The sequence below is a fragment of the Ursus americanus genome, chromosome 24 (genome assembly GCF_024610735.1).
Source record: "Ursus americanus isolate L20-20 chromosome 24, mUrsAme1.1.p, whole genome shotgun sequence".
NCBI classification, from domain to species: domain Eukaryota; kingdom Metazoa; phylum Chordata; class Mammalia; order Carnivora; family Ursidae; genus Ursus; species Ursus americanus.
Window position 1 is genome coordinate 10,865,695 of NC_142150.1, and position 20,069 is coordinate 10,885,763.

Below are 20,069 nucleotides of genomic sequence, written 5' to 3' on the forward strand. Positions count from 1 at the left end.
AGAAAGAAAGAAAGAAAGAAAGAAAGAAAGAAAGAAAGAAAGAAAGAAAGAAAGAAAGAAAGAAAGAAAAGAAAGAAAGAAAGAGAAAGGGGCGCCTGGGTGGCACAGTGGTTAAGCCTCTGCCTTCGGCTCAGGGCGTGATCCCGGTGTTATGGGATTGAGCCCCACATCAGGCTCCTCCGCTATGAGCCTGCTTCTTCCTCTCCCACTCCCCCTGCTTGTGTTCCCTCTCTCACTGGCTGTTTCTATCTCTGTCGAATAAATAAATAAATCTTTTAAAAAAAAAGGGGGGGGGAGAAAGAAAGAGAGGGAAAGAAAGAAAGGAAGAAAGAAAAAGAAAGAAAGAAAAAGAAAGAATGAACTTTGACCTCAGCATGTGTTGTAAAAAGACTAGATCCTTATTTCGACTTTAGCTGTGGTTACACTCTTCTTGTTCTGTGATCTTAAGTTACTTAACCTCTCTTACCACCAATTTCTAGATCTAACACCCTGGTTTTCTAAATCATTTCTTTTAAATTCTAATCATGTATTTACTTTTATCACTTCCAACAGTATGGTTCTAAATTGGTGGAGACGTCGAAAAGCTCGGACCAACTCTGAAAAGCTTTACAGTCGATGGGAGCAGGATCATGACCTTGAAACTTTTGGATCTCTCGGGCTATTCTATGAGTACTTAGAAACAGGTAATTTTTAACCACTATCTCGAAACATAGAGTCAGGCTGAGTAAAGTAAGTGTTTTTTTAGCTCTTCATATTTCTTCCTGCCCTGCACATAATAGGCGTCCAATAAATCATTGAATGGTGGATGAAAAGACAGGTGAATGGTTATATTCCTTACTAGATAGAATGCAGAATGAAGCTTAGTTTCAAAACACCAATGTTAGAGATATTTTTCCTATCAATTGAATGTTAAGATTGTTGAACCAACTAAAGTAAGGATCACTTTTTAACTCCTGTCTCAAATTAGCTTGCATAGCTCTCCTGTTTGCCTCACTGACAGCCCAGAGAGAGAATAAGTTGAAAGACATTTCCAGAGTCTGACATACATTTAGTGGAAGTCCTTTATTTCAGGCTGTAAAGAAGTGGGCTAAAAACAGTTGTGTGGGCAAGTTCACGTTGAACACAAGAAATGCATAAAAAATGCTATGGACTGAACAGAGAAGAGATTTTGAGGTGAAATTTTAGGAGGGATGATGATGGAGACTGCTTGTAAAGTCTACTTAAATGTTTCCTCTCAAGTTACTTCTCTGCTTCTCTGGTAGAATTAAGGAGGACAATTTGCTTTACTTATTCTCAAGGCCCATAAAAGCATGGTGGAATGAAAAAATGACCTGAAATTGCTACTGATTCTCCACTGTGATACATACACATGATACCTGGATTGAAATAGGTAAATGTAGGACAAATCGAGAGAAGTCCGTTTCATATAGCTGTTTGTAAAATTGGGCAGTCCTCACTTTATAGGGTGATACAGCTGTAATTTTAATTAATTGTGTAAGTATCAAATGCATTTGTACATAAATGCGTTAGGGATTATCACTGAAATTAAAAAATGAAATCAAGGTTTCATAAGAAAATTAACTACCATTTATTGAGACACAGCCGAGTTAGTTTATTCTGGGTGTTTTATGTACATTATCCCTAATCTTGAAACATTTCACAGAGTACTCATTAATCACTGCCTTTTGTTTTAGGGGATACTGAAATTTGGATGGGTCAATTTGTGCCATGGGCCACAAAGATTTTAAGGAAAAATGTGGGATTTGAGCCCAGAAAATTCAAGTTGTTTCTGCATGATGCTTCCTCTGAATTTTCTGTCTTTTAGTCCAGTAGTGGTGTTCACTTGGGTTAGTAAATGGCAAGACTAATTCTTTTGAGAAACTCCTATGAGAAAAGTTGAAATTCAGAAACACTTGAAATTCATCTAAAAATAGAGCACTAGTAGAAGAGTTGTTCTTTCTCCCTTCAGTGGAAAGCCATTCCTGTATCTCTTATTACATGGTTTCCACTCATGTGGGAAGCCCAGACCAGCAGTTGAATGCATTCTTATACTTCATTGTTAGAAACAATAGAACAAAAATGGGAAGAGAAGCTAACTTACATAGGTGTTAAGTCTTAATGAGGAAAGAGAATAAAATTTATTTAGAAAGATGTCAAGATAGTACAGAGGATCAGGACCCTAACAAACACCTCATTCCAGAATATTGTGTATTTCCTTGGCCCACATGTAGTTTATATATGTTTGTAATGTTTTAGATGATTGATTTTCTGATTTATTTTCAGATATCTTCCTTTGCACTGCCTTTTCACCCATTAGCATCTTCAAACCTTAAACAGCGTAGTTTGTACACTGTTGTAGTTGAATACGTTTATATACCCAACACATGCTGGCTCTTGGATGCATACAAATGAATCAGTCATTATCCCTGATCTCATAGATTTAGCAAGATAGAAAGACTTGCTTAGGGGTGCCTAGGTGACTCAGTCATTAAGCGTCTGCCTTCGGCTCAGGGCGTGATCCCGGCGTTCTGGGATCGAGCCCCACATCAGGCTCCTCTGCTGGAAGCCTGCTTCTTCCTCTCCCACTCCCCCTGCCTGTGTTCCCTCTCTTGCTGGCTGTCTCTCTCTCTGTCAAATAAATAAAATCTTAAAAAAAAAAAAGAAAAGAAAAGAAAAACTTGCTTACCCCGCTAATGTGTCACTACCAGTATAAAGACTAGACCAGCATAGACCTAAACATAGCCCCTAATAAAAGGCTATGTTTTAAGAAGAATAAAGAGAATCTCTTGTCTGACAAGAAGAGATGCTTTCTTCAGGCAAGCAGATGTCAAAAGAAACAGCAAGGACAGAACTGAGCTGTACATGCCCAGTTTCTCCGTTCTATTCTAGCCAGCAACTAAGTCACTATGCTTCCAGTGGGGAGGAGGAAGTGGGCAAATGGAAAGAGGCCTGGAGTGTTTTGTTGGTGTAGATCCCTCCAAAATGAGGACATTGCAGGATTCGGGCAGAGTTTCCCCCCTTTCCTCCTTCGTAATAATGAGTTCACTAATTTTTCTTTTTTCCCTACAGTTATCCAGTTTGGATTTGTTACATTATTTGTGGCCTCTTTTCCTTTGGCTCCTCTTCTTGCTCTCTTGAATAATATTATAGAGATCCGAGTGGATGCCTGGAAACTTACAACTCAGTACAGGAGACCCGTAGCTGCCAAAGCTCACAGCATAGGTGTTTGGCAAGACATTCTTTATGGAATGGCTGTCCTTTCTGTTGCAACTAATGTAAGTGGACCCATTTTGCTTGGGTGGCTTTGTATTTTATTATGTTTTTTTGGGGATGGGAAGATATGAATGATGCGGTACTCAATTTTTATCTATGCTGATTTCATCATGGTGACAGTCCATAACTATAAATCATCCCTATAATTTTTAATTTTTTTTAGAGAGAGAGAGAGAGAGAGAGAGCATGTGGGTGAATGGGGGTCGGGGAGGAGGAGCAGAAGGAGAGGGAAAAAGAATCTAAAGCAGGTTCCACGCCCAGCACAAAGCCTGACTCCAGGCTCGATCTCACAACCCTGAGATCATGACCTGAGTCAAAATCAAGAATCAGATGCTTAACCAACTGAACCACCCAGGTTCCCCCCCCATCCCTATACTTTTATGCACTAAACAACATAGAGAAATTTATGACATGTAAACTCTTAGAAATATAAGGAAAATTGCAAAACCACTCTCCTTGAAATACCATGATACAGTTTCATAGCACATGACAAAGTAGACAGAAAATATGTAAATGTGTATAAAAGATTTATGAATAACACAGTTAAAACTTGATTATACATGATGTTGTATACTACAAATAGAGAATATGCAACATTTACATGTTATGTTTATGGAGTACTTATTAAAAAATGATAATACAACTAAATTCCCCAAAAGCAGAATTTTTTACCATATATATTTACATACACTTAATGGTATAAAAATTAAAGTTGATAATAAAGATAATTTAAAAAAATCTAACCACCTAACATTCACACTTCTAAGTAAGCTTTATTATATAAAGAGGAAGCAAAATTGAAATTATAAAGACCACTTAATTAAAATGAAAGCCTATAGGAATTAGCTAAAACCATAGTTATAGAAAAATTCATAGCAATAAATGCTTTTATTATTAAAAAAGAAGACTTGAAAGCATGAGCTGAGAATGAGTTCAGAAACTTAACTAATCAACAGAAAGTAGTAAGAAATAACTAATACAGATATTATCAGAAATAATCAAATTGGAAAACAAATAAAAGTGTTATAATTCCTAAGTGAATCAAGAGTTGGTTCATTGAAAAGACATATAAAATAAACAGAACTCTGAAAATCTCCAGCAAGAAAAAAAGAGTTATAAGATACAGGTGAGAAAATTATGAGACTGTTATATGTTCCTTTATTCTAAAAAATTTTAAAATCTATTTGAAATTGTCACCTTTTTAGAAAATAAAAACTGCGGAAGTTTATTCAGTAAGTGATAGAAAACCTGACTGGACCAGTAGCTATCAAAGTAATATTAAAAGTTTTTTTAAAAAGCTACCACTAAGGGGTGCCAGTTGGTTAAGCATCTGCCTTCACCTGAGGTCATGATCCCAGGGTCCTGTGATCCAGCCCCACATCAGGCTCCCTGATCAGCGGGGAGCCTGCTTCTCCCTCTACCCCCTGCTCATGCTCTCTCGCTATCTCTGTCTCTCTCTCTCAAATAAATAAATAAAATCTTCAACAAAACAAAACAACCTACCACTAAAAATGTGGAAGGCAGAGCCAGATGGTTTTAAATGGACTTACCTAACCTAAAAGAAACATGGTATTTATACTGTTCCAGAGCTTTACGAAGGATGGGAAAATACCCTTCCTATAGAATCAAATATTGAAATTAATTGCACTGAACTGTGGGAAATTTACCATCACGTGGTCTTCTCTCTCTCTGTCCATTGCCTCCCCACCACCACCTACCCGTGCAGGTGCGTGTACACGCAGGTACGGACGCATGCACACACACTGTCCTAGCTTATGGAGTTGGTTCAGGCAAGTGAATTTGGTTAAGGGCAGTAGAAATGTGCTGTGAAACATGTAAGAAATAACAAGGCATGGTGGAAAGAGCATGGTTTTTGCAGCTAGATACATCAGGTTCAGTTTTCAACTTGGCCGCTCTCTAGCTGGGAACCCGTGGAATACTGATCATAGACTTGAAAAGGACTATTTCATGTTGTAGGCCAAAGACTCATATATTAACGTAATTTGTAATAACATTTTAATTATTTGCATCCATATGGAACGGAGAGATACGCAAATCAGGTATTTTAAAAACTAGATTGTTAGCTCAAGATTTCCCTCTTGCTTTATCTTTTAGGCTTTTATTGTTGCATTTACATCGGACATCATTCCCCGTTTAGTTTACTACTATGCCTACTCAACAGATGCCACTGAGCCCATGAAAGGATATGTCAATGACAGCCTGTCAACATTCCTCATAGCTGATTTTCCAAACCACACTGCACCTTCGGGAAAACGAGACTTCGTCACTTGCAGGTTTCCTCTTGATTTCTTAGCTTTTAATTTTGCTTTTTAAAATGTATTTTTTAAGTTCTCCATTTCCTCCATGTCTTGAAATGTGAAGGATTTACTCAGGGCAATAAATATCCTGGGTAAAGCGCATCAGTTTTAGACTTCACTCATCGTATGAATCTGATTTCAAAATGTTCAAAAGTAAAAGAATATTCTGGATAAAAATAATATCAATTTTGAATTGTTTCTTATTTTCTAAATTTATTGTAGAGATTTCTCACCAACAAATGCCCCTTGGTCCCAAGATATAACATCTATTAGATCTTACAGCATTATCATATTATATCTGCATTTAACCTACTTGAATTTAACTGTATGTTCTTAAAAACAGATAGAGTGAGAATAGGAGAAATAGTATGATAAATACACCATCCATCCCATGTAAAGGGTTTCTTCCATGCAGGGAGCATGAAATTAGATTTGTGAACCTGTTTCCACACTCAGCATCTCATGTACTGTGAGGGTCTTTTTACTCAATTAGTTAAAGATTGTATATAATAAAGATACAGGATATAAGGATTATGTATAGTACATCAAGGTTATATATATAATATACATCTAATACATCAAGACCACTTCACTTAAACCTTGAGCTACTTCATCTGGGAAATAGCAAGAGACAGCAAAATGTTGATAGACACATAGGTAGCCCAAACAATTGTTAGATTGTAGATTTGCATATGGAGGAGTCATAGTATAGTGCTTAAGGGCATGGACATGGGTCCGTTTTCTTGATTTCATCACTTCCTACTTGGACTAAATCTTTGAAGCACATCAATGCCTAGAAACTTTGTAGAAAACAGTGACCTTACAAAGTTGAGCCCTAAGAAAAGTCCAGAAGAATAATAAGAAAAATAAAAACAATGCAGTGTCAGATAAGCCAAAAGAAAATAGAATTTAAAAAGAGTAAAAACGGTCAACAATGTCAAGTCCTATTCTCAAAAGATAAAAAAAGATGAGGATTAGCATGCTTCTTCAGTTTAATGACAGGAGACAGTGCGTTTCAGTGGAGTGGTGGATTGAGCTAAGTCTGTTAAGGAGTGGAAGAGAGCGAATGGAGACAGAATCATTTTGCTGACTCTTTTGAGAAATTTGACTTTGAAGGGCAGGAGAGAAGTTTCACTTGTGTCTCCTGCTTCACCAAACTATATATACGTAACATGTGGCCATGATTTTTATCTGCGCAAAAATGAAATGTAACATAATAGCAGTTACCTTCCTATGACTTAATTTTGCAGTCAATTAAAGGTGTCTAAGAGAAATAATAAGAATTTATGCTAGGTCTCTCTTGGAAGCTATAACTAATTTTTTGCATTTACTTCTGTTTCTCAGGTACAGAGATTACAGATATCCTCCTGATCATGATCAGAAATATTTTCATAATATGCAGTACTGGCACGTCCTCGCTGCCAAGATGACCTTCATCATCGTTATGGAGGTAAGCCTCTCTTAACTTGCATTCCACTTAGTCTGTCTTCTCCCTTCAGACTTCTAAGGGTATTGGCTCAGCAGAAAACTAGTATTATCTCAGTAAATCGTTTTGAAGGAAGTATTCGTTGTCCTGGAAAGCAACTTAGGAATATTTTCAGTACAATGGGTTGTTGCCTATTATTCACTTACTATTGTTGAAGATATCAAGGTGACATAAAGAAAAGAAGAAATAGGGCCTCTTCCCTCGAGGTCAGGAAAAGGACAGAGAACGCACTGATTTTACTGAAGAGCTATTACATACTGGTTCCAGACACTAATAATAACCTTGTGAGTTAGACTTTATTATTCACTCTTGAAAAATGAATCTGAGACTCAGCAGAATTGGCAGTGGGTTTAAAGATAATCAGCTAATATTAGAGCTGGGTTTCAATGCCAGATCTATCACTCCCACATCTCTGCTCTGTCCACTATATTATGTTTCCCCCTTTGTAGAATATCTAATCTTATTATGGATATAGGGCATGCATTAAAAGAGAACAAATACAGAGGGGGGATTTGGGTAAATTTCATAGTGATGTTCTATATCGGAAGACGAGAGGGCCAATAAAGGAGAGAGAAATAAAGGGAAGGCACTTTTTCACTCTGCCATGAAGTTCAATAGTAAAGTCTAATGCAAGCACACACAAATTCTCCATGATGAAAAAGAGAGCAGTCTTATGTGTATCCTTCCCCATATTTTTCCCCTCTCTCTCTCTGTTCTTTATGACTTTATCACTCTTTCATTCCCATATTTTCCATCATAAGTTTAGATCACCTTTCAGTCTGGTCAGTTGCACCAGAGAGTTTTTGATTTTTGTTTATTTATTATTCTTACTAATGTTTCTAATTATGCCAGGCTCTAACTCACCATTATCCTGGGACTTCTCTTCACCTTCTCTTATATTGAAAACTATATTTTCTGTGGTTTGTGTTTCTCCCATTCTTGGTTTACTAGCTTGTTTTGATGAAGTACATTTTTCAGTAATTTTCTGAGGAAAATTATGGGTGATCAGTCGTTGAGACCTTGAATATTGAACATTTCTTTTCTTTCCTCACAGATGATCAAATGGTATAGAATTCGAGATTGAAAGTCATTTTCTCTGAAAATTTTTCAACCAACTTTATTTAGGTATTCCTGACATTTTGAAGACATTCCTCTTTTTTCTGTCAACTTCAATGTTGTTATAAAATGCAATACCATTCCAATTCCCCAGTCTTTGTTTATGATCTTTTTATAAATCAGTAAGCTTTAAGGATTCTCTCACTAGTCCTTCTTTTATGAAACATCAAAAGACAGTTTCTTGTTATTGGATAATACTCATTTTTCTGGACACTCACTGAGCCCTGTGAATCTGAAAATGTACTTACCCTTCAAGTTGAGAAAATTTGCTTGTACGTGTTTTTTTTTTGTTTTTGTTTTTTTTTGTTTTTTCCTTCTTTTCTCTGTTCTGTCTTTCTGGAAGCTCTGTTATTCAGGTGTTATACTTCCTGTTTTGAAATTGTAATTGTTTTTTCTCCTATAAATAGATGAACTCATATTTTTGTCTTTTTATTCTGCTGTTCTTTTGCTTCTTCATTATCTCTGTTTCTTCTTAGTTTCTGTTTGTCTGTTTCAATCTTTTGCTTTTGCCTTAGAGACTGTCTTACGTATTTGCTGATTCTTGGCAATCCGCTCATACTTCAGGGTGAATAAATGAAAGCTGATTATAAGCTTTGTGTGCACATAGGAGAATGTCACTTGGTGGGTTTCACTGTAGGGCGATGAGGTAGTGAGGGGATCTTTTCATTTGAAACCTACAAAATTTGGTATCTGCAGTTCTAATTTCACAGACTATTTACTTTCCCCAGAGACAAGTCCCCTGAACTCCTTTCTATGGAGTCTTTATGGCTGCCTGTGTTCTGAGAGCTGAGCAAGACAAAGAAGACTAAGGATCTTAGGATTCCCTGAATTTCACGTAGTTGCCCTATTTTCAGGATGGCACCACTCCTCCATCATCCACCGTCTCTGGTGCTCCTGAGTTCACAGCTTTCTGGTTTGATTTCTGCATGAAGTAAATTACTCAGTTGCTGCCAGGGTGAGGTTGGAGAAGAGCAGTACCTGGATGACGACGGGAGAGAGATCCTGAAAATTCCAGCTGTTCCTTGTACCAAATATTGGCTCCTTCTTTGGTTTTCAACTCCACCCACATGTATGCTTTCATAGGCCTTAGGACCATCTTTCCTGAGCTTTATTGAAGATCTAAACAAAGTTGGCTTTTGACTTGTTGGGTTTTACCACCGTCCTATCACCAACTGCAAGTTTAAGTGCGAGCTTTCTTTACTCTCTTGAGTCTGTTATCACTGTTCCTTCCTTTTTTTTCTTTGTCTTTGTGAGTTATAACATTTCATAAAATTCCCTTACAAATATTTTATTAGGTATTCAGGAGTGAGCACCGATAAAGAGTATATTCAATAACCATGATCAACTGGAATTTCTGTAATTACACATTTTAGTATATATTATTTAATGTTTGTCTTTCTGGGAAAGTTCCAGGACAGGAACCATATCTTTTTGCTTTTCCTCATACCTTCTGTGTTGAGCACAGTTTATTGAATGAATGGACTGATTTGTAAGAGCTTTCTACTGCACATCTGACAATTCTAACAGTGTCCTTGATTTTCTCTTATGTTTCCTCCAGCATGTTGCGTTTCTGGTTAAATTTTTGTTGGCCTGGATGATCCCTGATGTTCCAAAAGATGTTCTGGACAGAATCAAGCGAGAAAAGTTAATGACTATCAAGATTCTCCATGACTTTGAGCTTAACAAATTAAAAGAGAACTTGAGAATTAATTCTAGTGAACTTGCCAAACAAGTCTTGATTCAGGAAAACAAAGCACAACTGGCTAAATCAACAGTCTAATCAACATAATGAGCAAGAAACTGGTTGCCTGTCTGGCTTCACAATTTTCCTTGGGTTTTGGGCTAGAGGCCAGAAGGCATGTGTCAATTTCATGCCACCTCTTCTTCCTTCTTTTTTAATTCAAAGTTTTTGTACACTTCTACAGAGGTCACCTTTGTGAAGTTGGAAGAATACCACTTGTCTGCTTCATTGGCTCTGCTCTCCCCAGATATTGTTTTCTGAAGTTCTAGAAATGATTGTTAAGAGTGCATGTTGAATCAGAATATTGGAAAATCATGGAATGTTGCAGTTTAGATTAAACACTGGACTTGGGCTGTCCCATCACGTTCCAGTGCATCTGCACATTTTCATGGTCTTCTCTTGGGGTGTTTGATAACTCCTCCCATCAAGAAAAATGTTGGGATAAAAAGAAGGGAAGTGAAGAGGCCTCCTGAGCCATGTATATCTTGCCATCGCAGACTACGTGAATGAAAAACCCAAATCAGACGACTTGAGAAAACTCACATATTAAAAATGTTGGGTAAAAATATCATGGCAGGGGTTTGTTCCCAAAATCATCCTGAGTAAGTTAAGTTAAACTTCCATCAGAATCCCAGATTCCCCTTCCAGGTCAGTGCAGAATTGATTTTTCAAGAGACTGAACATTTGGGTTTCAACAAAACTAACAACTCTATTCTTTAAAGACAACATTTTGGTAACAGTAGTTTCAAGGCTGGATTGTCTTATCTGGAAAACAGCATTAAGAAGTTGTTAGGTTGCTTCCGTTCTTCAAGTAAATGAAAGATATTATAGAGAAGTAAATGTGTCTTCTTAGTAGTTAACGAATGCAAGACAATGAATATTGATTAATTTATTGACTTTAATCTGAAAAAATCGTTGAATTATTTTTAAAAATCATTTTTCTTCTACAATGCGTATTTTGCATCATGAAGCCTGTTTGAGCATAAGCTCTTTGTGTAAGTTAGGTACAAGTTGTTTATGAAACTTGATCTCTCTGTTTAAAGCAATCTTGAATCTTTTAATGAGTTTACACTGTTTTCTATTGATGCATCACTTCATACAATGCTCAGTGCCTTGTCCCTATGCCTTTGACACACAAGAAGTGGTTGTGCTGTTCATCTGATGTGATGTAACATCTCAAATATTAGCTCGTTTTAGAGAAATTGTCAATATTACATCAGTCACAGAGTTTAACACCAAAAGTAGATCAACCAAGTAAGAAGGGGGTGATGGATTTGATAGCTAAGTGAAAAAAAAAATTAATTGCATTATTTCTTTCATACTTAGGCCTATGACACATGTACACCAGTTCTTCTTTCTCTTAAAAAAATACTTCGTTTATATTTTTAACACTGAAAAGTGAGAGATACAGTTCCGATATAGGACTTGCATCTCTAGCTTCAAATTACACTTCAGTTCCAAAAGAATGGTGTTTTTTTAATTGTATACAAAAGAAGAAACTTTATCACAAGATATTTTTTTAAAAGTAGTTTCATTATTTGATACTAATACATTTTTGTAGAATTGCCAACATTAAGTATATGGCAGGTAGTATTAACTAATGATCCATATTAAGCATGTAGAAATGAGGATTATGAATTTTATAAAACCATGAGACTGTTACCCCAATACTGGCAGTAATGACTTGTCATCCACTGGGTAGATTTTATTTAAAAAAAAAAACACATTTTTTTTGTGTAATTTAAAATGATCTCATTATTGAAGAATGATGTCATAGGAGGAGGAGACCTATTTCTTGCTTGAGAACACCAGTCATTGTTAACTACGAAGTAAAGCCACAGATGCAGTATCTTTGGTTTGTCATATCAAACTCTGTGTTACTACAGTGTTGCCCCTTTGCACAGCTCATACGTATTGCTTTCTTCCTCGGTGCTAATAAAAATAAGGAAGAGTGTGGAAATTGATTTCTTGGATATAAGTTTTAGTTTGTATGGCTTAACAGTATTTATAGACACAGAGTGTTAAGATAAATAAAGACAAATTTAATTCACAATGTTATCTGTACACTGCAATCTTAAAAACAAACCAACTCAAGTGTCGGGTTTCTAGAATGTATGGAGAAACTAGCAAGAGAGGAAATAGTTTTAAGACAAGAAAATAATTCCTATGATTGGTAGATATTTCCTTTTTAAAACGTTATTGACAAATACTTTGTATTCATGTTTCCATTTTCCACCAAGAAGTTTTTCCTTGTTTCACAGGTTTTAAAATGAAATACAAGTATCCCTCACTTTCCTAAAAGGTTGCTAACCAAAATCTAAAGCCAAATCAATTCAGGTAGATTTGGCTTATCTAATTAAACTCATGTTATTATGGGAGGGCTTAATCAAGAGCACCTGATACTAAAAAGAAGTTGATATTTATCAGCATGGCTAATGTTTTTATCATTCAATCAAACCCATACTTATTTTTTTCAGAAATGGTCCGAGAAACATTTGAGACTTTATTTGAAATAATTTTAAGTGCAAAAACCAAAAACCAAAAAAACCTCTTTCAAATGTCATCCCTAATCCTTGCCTTCATCAGTTTTTCTTTGCACACAAGAAGCAGAATCCTCTTCAAAACACTTATTTCGGAGGAATCCATCAAGAAGGGAGTATCTTAATTAGATGGAATGCTGTCCTATTTTTGCTGCATCTCATGACTCCTCTTGGCTTTAACGTTCTTCTCTTAACTAAGCCATTAAGGCAGTTATCATGGAGAAGATGGAAAGAAGATGATAAGAGGGACAGAAGATGAACGGTATAGAGTTCTGTCCTTATAAAGCTGTGCTTGCTTGCAATGGGGAGAGGCATTTGGGAGGCAGCGTGGTGCTGCTGTGGGTGGTAAGAGGAATGTCTCTCCTAAGCCATCTTAGTGAGGGTGAGAGAAAAGCCAAAGTTTCAAGTTGAAAACTGTTAGGTGTCAAAAGTAAAACTTTGATTCCAAAGTGATTTTGTACCGTGAGGTGCTACATGTACCATGAATCTCTGTTGATTGACTCCAGTTGAGGGTGAGGAATTTGTACTGCTCATGCAGAAGGGGAATCTATTGTTTTGAAAGAACCTTTCTATAATAGTTGTTTTTAATTAGCAGTAGTTATTATGTTAGCAAAGAATGTTAATGGGGAAAAGAGCATTTCCAGAAGTACTGTTGGCTAGGCTTTGAAGTCCGCTACCATGATTCACTGTAACTATTACGTTGTTCTTTTTCTAGAAAATTTTTACTCTTCTGCTTTATGTGTGATAATTCAAGTATGTCGAGTATTCCAGCATTATGTAAAAATTCATGAGAATATTAAAAAGAAGAGCATGGTTGAATGTATGTGAGATACCTTCTTCCATTCCCCCCAAAAACATTTGACTAGGAATGTCTTTCCTATGAGCGATTTTGTGCCATGGTGTTAACCAAGAAAATGAGTGGTCCTTTCTGTTTTCCTTCTTCCATTTTTCCCTTCCCCCGAGGAGATGAATATGGGGTTATGCAGGGAAAGTTGCTCTGTAGTAACATGTATATAAATCTCAAGAGATTCAACTCATGCAGTGAATAAGGCAATACTTTGACATGAATTCAATTTATCCTTACGGTAAAATGTTAATATAATTCTTCTTCTTAAAAACCTCCTCAAAAGGTTTTTAAGCCTCTTTTTGTTTAGAAACATTAAATGTGTTACATGTAACATGTTTAATTCACTAGATTATGTGTTTGTGAGATTTAGAGATGCAAATTCCTCAGAGTAAGAGGCTGCGTGGTCCAGAAGTTTGGAAAGCAATGAAACTATTTTCATTGTTTTGCCTCTTTATTTTTTCTACTTTGGGTGGTGGATAAAGGTGAATAGAAAGCCCTAGGGAGAAAAATAGTATGTTGAGGTATAATCTGAATAAAAATCCCATACTTCTGAAAAAGAAACCCACAACCACATGCATTGGAATTATCTGGGATAATTGTGAGAAATGCATATCCCTTGGTCCTATTCCAGATCTCTAGGAAAAAAATCTCTGGGAGAGGAGCTTTAAAAAATCTCCCAAGTTAAATTTCAGTGGGTATAAGACTCAAGAATTTCCTAACAATGCCAAATTTCCTAGCCTAGAGCACTTTTTCGTAATAACTCTCAAACTTGTCATTCCATTCATCAGGGCAGGTAGACTCAGGATTTCCAAGTTCGTAGAACTGTTCTAATTCTGCAGTGTGCAGAAGTAATCCAAATCTTATACCTTAAGAGCCCTAGACTTATAGTTTCTACTTAATTAAAAAAAAGAGAGAGAAGATAAAATAAAATATATCTGCTTTTACCTATATATTCAAGAAAAGAAAAGTGCACACTGGCCAGAAATCAAGGTGAATACATCACATTCTCTGTATGAAAGATGTATTTTAGGTTGAAAGAATACACAGATTTTCAGAATTTAATCAGGACAGCAAAACTATGAATATTGTAGAATATAGAATTTGTTATAGAAAAATAAGCCTTTTGAAACTGTGGAAGAAAATGGAAATCAATGGTGGGAAAGGGAGATTTGGAGGGTCCGAGAAAGGCACTGTTCACCTCTCATGGAACACTGCCGTCGATGGACAAATTGGAGCACGTGTGGATATTCAAGAGCTGAAGTGAGACTGGGAAGGAGGGCGAGTGAAGGAGTCTTTGGAAGGTTGTTGCTTCTGTATACCTACTTACTTCTGCGAGTTTGCAGCCCAGCTTCCCTGCTGGTCAGCAAGATCTGGACGTGAAGAGTGAGACAAGATTCCCGACTTGTGTGTCCTTCTATCTGGCTGCAAAGATCTCCAGAGAGAAGTAGCAGCTGCTTTACTTCTGTCTGCCTCTTTTGCAAATCTCACCTGACACCATATAAGGAAAAGACTTCTGGAAATTACAGCTCCAGCTTAACCAAAACTACTGTATGAACAAAATTTTACCAGATTAATGAAACTATTGATCATTTGAATGATGTGACTAAAAAATGGAGCCAATTTGCCTTCATAAAATGCCGTGTTCAATAACTAAGAATAGGAATTTCTTTTCAAGAACGTTGTAAACACAAAATATGACCAAATGTAAGGTCATTAAAAAAAACTTAGAAAATTTCAAAGGACTAAAATCAATCAGAAAGGTTTTCTCTGTCTACAATAAAATGAAACTAGAAAACAATAAGATAACTAGAAAAGTATGTGACAGATTGTGAAATAACTAATGGATCAAAAAAATCGATCAAAATAGAACCTAGAAGATAATTCTAATTACATGGATCCAGAAGTTCTGAGCAGCTCAAATTTTGTGAGTGTACTAAATACTTCTGGATTGCTTTTAGGGGAAGTGTACAGCCTTCAGTTCGGCTATTCAAACAGAACGAAGAAAAAATAGGCTAAGCATCAAAAGAAGTTAGAGAATAGCAATGTAAACAAAAAGAAAAAGAAGGAGAAATGAATTTAAGAGGAGAAATTACGAAAAGCTTCCAGAAATCATCATTGTTAATGGGAACATGTTAGACCCGCCGCTTTTATAATCACCAAAAAGAAATTACACTTCCAGTAATAATAGCCTGGGTTTTGTTCAGATCATGGAAACTCTGAGAACAACTAGAAAAGTTGGGTGAAATGTTTTAAAAAGTTGGAAATATCAGAATTACAAAGCAAAGGGGGGACTCGCAGCCTTTTAGAATCAGTATCCAAGAGAGGGGAGAAAAACACAGTGAGCGAGGTCAGCCCGTGTTTGTGGTGATTTTTCTCCTAAAGGAAATTGGAGATTCCCAAAGCAAAAAGGACTAGCTGAAAGGGAGAGAAGCTGAGCTGAGCATTCAACAGACTTAGGGCTTGGGGAAAATATTTAAGTTCAGGGCCCACCATGGATAAGTATTCTTGGTAAAATCCCAGGGCTGTCTGTTGAGACTTCACATATAAAGACACAAAGAGGTTGAAAGGCACAGAATGGAAAAAAAATACTCCATGGAGACACTAACTTAAATGAAATAAGATAGATTATACAAATATCAGGCAAAGTAAATTATGAGGCAAGATGTAATAACTAGACTTCGAGATATTTTATAATAAAAAACAGTAATTTTTGAAATACATAGCTATTCTAAAGATCTATAACTAATAACATACAAGAAAATACATAAAAGAAATGTTGGTAGAACTAGAAGGGATAATAAATCCACAACCATATTGATATGCTCTTGTAACTGGTAGACTAAACAGGAAAAAGAAAATGCAACAAGGACATGGCCTATTTAACAGTACAATCAATCAACATGACATAGAGAGAACATTACATCAAAAATAGCAAAATACACACATGGTTCAGGTGCACATGGAATATTAGCCAAAATGGAACATATCCTGGGCCATAAAGCGAACACAATTTCCGAGAACTGAAATCATTTGGAGTATGTTCTCTGACCACAGCAGATTAAACTAGAACTCAGTAGAAGACAGATAACTGGAAAATTTTCAAAATATCTGGAAATTAAGCAACACAATTCTCAATGCCATATGGATTAGAGGAGAAATCTCGATGGATATTAGGTAACCTTTTTAAATGAAAATGAATATTGCCATTTCATGATTTGTGGGAAGCAGCTAAATTGCTGTTTTAAGAAAAAAATACCTGGATTTTAATGCATACATTAGACAAAATTACGAAAATAGATTAAACTTCTATCTCAAATATATAGGAAGAAAATTAGCAACATAAAGCCAAAGAATGGAGAAAAGGGCAAATAATAAAAATAAAACAGAAAGCAAGCATACAACAGAGAATATTAACTAAGACAAAAGTCAATTCTTTGAAAAAGCTAACAAAATTAATAAATGCCTAGCAAGAAATGATCAAGAGAAAGAGAAATCACAAATGACCCAAATCAGGAGACTATCTTCATGGCCAGGGACCAGCAAAACAACCATTAAAGAAATGGTAGATACATTAACTTCTTTAAAAGTAGGAAATTCTATTCAATAAAAGACAACATTAAGAGTGTGAAAATATATGCCACAGATAAAAAGTATTTCCAAAATGGCTCATACCCAGAATATATGAGTAAGTTCTATAAATGAAATAAAGACTGCCCAATTTTTAAAACTGGGTAAAAGACTTTAAACGGACATTTTACCAAAGACGTCCAAATTACCAATGAACTATGGAAAGGTAAACAGCACCGTTAGTCATGAGAGAGATGCCAATTAGACCAGTACACCCCTCTCTGAATGGCAAATATGAAATGACTGACAATACAAGTATTAGAAAGGAAAGAGGCCAGTGGAATGCTCTTCCACTGCTGATGGGACCGAAAATTATTACCAACACTTTGAAAATTGTTTGGTATGAGCTGCTAACTCTAAACATTACTTTACCCTGTGACTGAACAATATTTAGATACTTAAATCCACCAGAAGACATGTAAAGCATAGTCCATTATTTATTATACTCCAAACTAGCTACTATCTAAAAATCTAACAACAATATAATGGAGAATTAAGTTGTGTTATAGTAATTAAATAGAATGCTAACGGCAATGAAATAATGAAGTATCATGATTACATTTCACAGAGCATAAAAGCAGCTCAACGCAAAGGAGTACATTTGCATGTCTAATGTACATGTTTTTGGTGTCCATAAAGTTACAAAACATGGCAAGGTGAACCATGATGGGAAAGGTCAGAGTAATGGTTACTTTCAGGGGGAGTTGTCCTTTGGGAGAATGCATGAAGCAATTTCCTGTGCTATTGAAAATGTTTCATATTTTCGATTGAGTTGGGTTACACAGGTGTATACGTAACCGTGAATTCATTAAGCTGTACATATCTGTTCACTGTACTCTATGAATATTATGTATCAATAAAAAAATTGAAATTGTAATCCTGGAATAGGAAAAGGTATTTACAACATATGTTCCTGACAAAGACATATCCACAATATTTTTGGAAACTGCTGCAAATTTATAAGATAGACAACCTGTTATTGAAAATGGTTAAGAGGCTTAAACACACAATATAAAAAAAAATTTTCCAAATAAAATAAATACATAAATACATGACAAAGTGCTCAACTTTATTATTATGCAGGAAAATTAGTATGCAGGCAATATCTCTCCTGATCATCGATGTAAAAATTCTCAACAAAATATTAAATCCAACAATGTATAAAAAGAATTATGCACCACAACTAAGTAGCACTCATCCCAGGAATGCTAGGCTGATTCAGTCTTTTTTTTTTTTTTTAAAGATTTTATTTATTTATTTGACAAAGAGAGACAGCCAGCAAGAGAGGGAACACAAGCAGGGGGTGTGGGAGAGGAAGAAGCAGGCTCATAGCGGAGGAGCCTGATGTGGGGCTCGATCCTACAACGCCGGCATCACGCCCTGAGCCGAAGGCAGACGCTTAACGCCTGCGCCAGCCAGGCACCTCAGGCTGGTTCAGTCTTCACAAATTGATCAGTTAATCCATCAGACCAATAAACTGATGAAGAAAAACCACATAATCATATCAATAGGTTCAGAAAAAGCATTTGACAAAATCCAACACCCATTCATAATAAAAACTTCCAGAAAACTATTTTTTTCATCTCAAAATGGATGATGGAATCATTTTCAAATTTTGGGTATGGTAATGGCATTATTGCTATAATTTTGAGAATATATATCTTTTAGAGACACATTCTATTTGTGGGTGAAATGACACAGTAATTATATCCTTTAAAATAATCCCTGATGGGGAGGGGAAGTTAAATGGGAAGAGATATGAATAAAACAAGATTACCAGGTGTTCACATTTGTTCTAGTTCAGTAGGGGGACATAACTGTTTTCAGAGCTATTCTTTCCACTTTTGTATGTGTCCGAAGTTTTTCACAACAGTCAAAAACAACAGCGAACTACAAACTGGCAAACAATTTAATTCTAGAAATTTATGTTACAGAAATAATAAATTCGTAAACTGCAGATAGAGAAATTTGTGTGGAAAGTTGATAGTTCAAGTATATTCTTTTCACGGGAGTATTGTTTATAACAGGCAAATATTGGAGATAACCCGAAAGTAAAGATTAAATAAGTTAACAATGTGGGATATAACACAGTCTATTTGATAAAATGAATATGGAGATTCTGCAAAATAGTAATTTCATTTGTATACAGTTGAGTTCACAATTTAACTTATATTAGAAACGGAGATAAGCAGGATTATTTTTGTCTGTAATCATTCTTATCTTGATCGCCACCTGCTGGTAGCAAGGAGAAATATAATTTCTAACCGTTACCTAGTTCCCGAGTTAGTTGAAACCAAAAAAGTAAACAGAACGCTTAGGTTAATCTCCGTAATTCCTGGATAAAAATACTTCGTCTCTCAGGGGGGCCTGCATCCCCTCTTGTTTCTACAGCAAAGATGGTGTTCCAGTTTATTAGTGGAGGGAAATGTGGAATGGGAGAAGGGTCTCTCGTCTCCCACTGATTTTGGACTATGTGCACTGTTCTCCACTGCTCTTTGGCAAATGACCTTTGTAGGCACCGCCACTGGGAACCTGGTGGCATTCTATGACAAGCAAACCTGTGATATTGGCTTGGATAATACACTCCAGGAGGAGCAACTCTCTTCCTCTTGCCAGCTCTACTTGCCCTCAGGTTTTGCTAGCTAGCGGCCTCTCAGCTTATGTGATGGCCTCATCTAGCCCCCTGGCCCAGGGGCCTGCTCTCAACCTCCGCTGGATAGTGCCCTCCGTCTTCCAAGGGCGCCAAATGGAAGTTTTACAGGTTCTCACCTTAGGACCCGCTATACACAAGAAGTGAGGGAGGTTGGGGCGCCTGGGTGGCTCAATAGTTAAGTGTCTGCTTTCAGCTCAGGTCATGATCCCAGTGTCCTGGGATCAAGCCCCGCATTGGGCTCCCTGGTCGGCAAGCCCACTTCTCCCTCTCCCTCTGCCTGCTACTCCCCCTGCTTGTACTCTCTCTCTGTCAAATAAATAAATAAAATCTTAAAATAAAAAAAAAAAAGAATTGAGGGAGGCTTGAGGAGGACAACTAAATGGCCTGATCACACCCACCCATTCTTTGTTATTATGTTGGGCTGATCCATATTAGTGCCGAGTCCTCTGTATAACTTCCTAGTTTCCT

General features: G+C 36.4%; 1 protein-coding gene across 2 annotated transcripts in view; it reads left to right on the plus strand.

The window, feature by feature from the left end:
• Positions 1–12,991, plus strand: part of ANO5 (anoctamin 5) — a 102,617-nt gene extending 89,626 nt beyond the window's left edge. For both annotated transcript variants that reach the window (XM_045808608.2, XM_087855346.1), the window contains 5 exons: positions 553–683; positions 3,070–3,275; positions 5,389–5,567; positions 6,936–7,041; positions 9,752–12,991. In XM_045808608.2, the coding sequence (XP_045664564.2) occupies positions 553–683; positions 3,070–3,275; positions 5,389–5,567; positions 6,936–7,041; positions 9,752–9,973 (844 nt within the window). In that variant the 3' untranslated portion in view covers positions 9,974–12,991. The remainder of the gene's footprint in view (positions 1–552; positions 684–3,069; positions 3,276–5,388; positions 5,568–6,935; positions 7,042–9,751) is intronic.
• The last annotated feature ends 7,078 nt before the right edge of the window (positions 12,992–20,069 follow it).